Source organism: Gobio gobio (assembly GCF_949357685.1).
Source record: "Gobio gobio genome assembly, chromosome: 6".
NCBI classification, from domain to species: Eukaryota; Metazoa; Chordata; class Actinopteri; order Cypriniformes; family Gobionidae; genus Gobio; species Gobio gobio.
The window spans coordinates 60916823-60918288 of record NC_137102.1 but is presented as its reverse complement, the minus strand read 5'-3'; the positions used below and the strand labels follow the sequence as shown (position 1 = coordinate 60918288).

At 40.5% G+C, this 1466-nt stretch overlaps 1 protein-coding gene across 1 annotated transcript in view; it reads left to right on the top strand.

The window, feature by feature from the left end:
• Positions 1–575: 575 nt before the first annotated feature.
• The window catches only part of foxl2b (forkhead box L2b), a 2826-nt gene continuing 1935 nt past the window's right edge, over positions 576–1466 (top strand). The window contains exons 1-2 of the mRNA XM_079819725.1: positions 576–880; positions 1260–1466. The exon at positions 1260–1466 is cut by the window's right edge and continues 1935 nt beyond it. Coding sequence (XP_079675851.1) covers positions 1262–1466 — 205 coding nt within the window. The 5' untranslated portion in view covers positions 576–880; positions 1260–1261. The remainder of the gene's footprint in view (positions 881–1259) is intronic.

Sequence of the window (1466 nt, the reverse complement as noted above, 5' to 3'; positions counted from 1 at the left end):
TGTCGCCCAAAATACAGTGGAAATAAATCAATGCCCTGTTTCATAACAGAAAGTCATATTTTGATTAGAAACCCCATCGCATTTTCCTGAGATGTTTATTTATGCCAAATTGGAAAATTAGCCAGATTGAAAAGATAATTAGGCCTACATAGTATTATATTTCCGTAAGAGTGCTAAATTTGATCAATAAATTAATGTCAGTCAAATTTAAAGACCAATGAGAAATTGTGCTATGTAAAATTATATAAAATATACTGTGCCCCCCCCCCCCCCCCCCCCAAATATTTGTCTTTATTCATCTTTAAGTTAAGTGGGCTTGGAGGTAAACATGTAGATGTGTCGTAATAAAAGCGGGTTAAATTACTATAGGCTGTCAAATACTGTCAAATAAAATACCTCACGCTAAGTTAGCCTAAATAAAGACCTTTAACCGGAACGTTTTTATATTTATTTGCTACATACGTGGAGTTAAATCTAATCTAATAAATGAAAAATATAAACTTGTTTCGAGAGCAGCTCATTTAGCTATAGCTATATGAATGATAAAGGTGTTATTTGTGTGATAAACGCATCAGTGTGAGTTTGTTCAGCGATGAGAGAGACGTGACGAAAGCGGAATATGACGAGAAGATCCGCACGAGTCTGACGACAGCAGAGTTTCGCCTTTCACGGGAAGAAAAAAAAAGTTGCAGGATCTTCCAGAAGAACCTTCGAGCTTAAACGACATTGAGATCCCGAGTTCATCACAGCAAACCCCGAGTGTCCTGGAGCAGGAGCTCTTATTTCATTCACACGGACCATATTTAAGCGTTTCTGTCATCATTTGTGGATCTGCGATGACCTGATGCATGAACAAATCCTCCAAAAGACCTAAAATCAGGTACGTCCCGTTTGAACATCGTCACGGTCTCTTACAATAAGTTTTCGCAGCAATGCGACTTTTAGTTCCCCAAAGAAACTTTCCGTTTTTTAGAACATTTTAATAATCTACAGAACCGTGTTCCACTATAAAGCGGTTCATGGATGATAAACGCTCTAAAACGCTGGGCTGTTCCAACCGTCAAATATGGACAAACCCAACCGTTAGGTTTAAATTTTTAATTTAAAATTTTAAACGCCAACGATTTTCCATAATTAACCGTTGAAACAGCCCCGCGTTTTTAGAGCGAGGGTTCTTCACGGGACCATCGATGCCAAAAACAGGATCTTTATTTTTAGCGTGAGGTGTTTGTTTTGATGTTTTGTTTGTGTTTTTAAAGCGATGGCATCTTACCATAGCTTGGATGATGACGCAATGGCTTTGATGGTCCAGGACACCAACCTCGCGGTGAAGAAAGAAGAGTTCGCGAAGGACGAGCCGGTCCAATCCGAGCCGAGTTTGGAGAAAGCGGACCCGTCCCAGAAGCCGCCGTACTCGTATGTGGCTCTGATCGCCATGGCCATCCGAGAGAGCTCGGAGAAGAGAC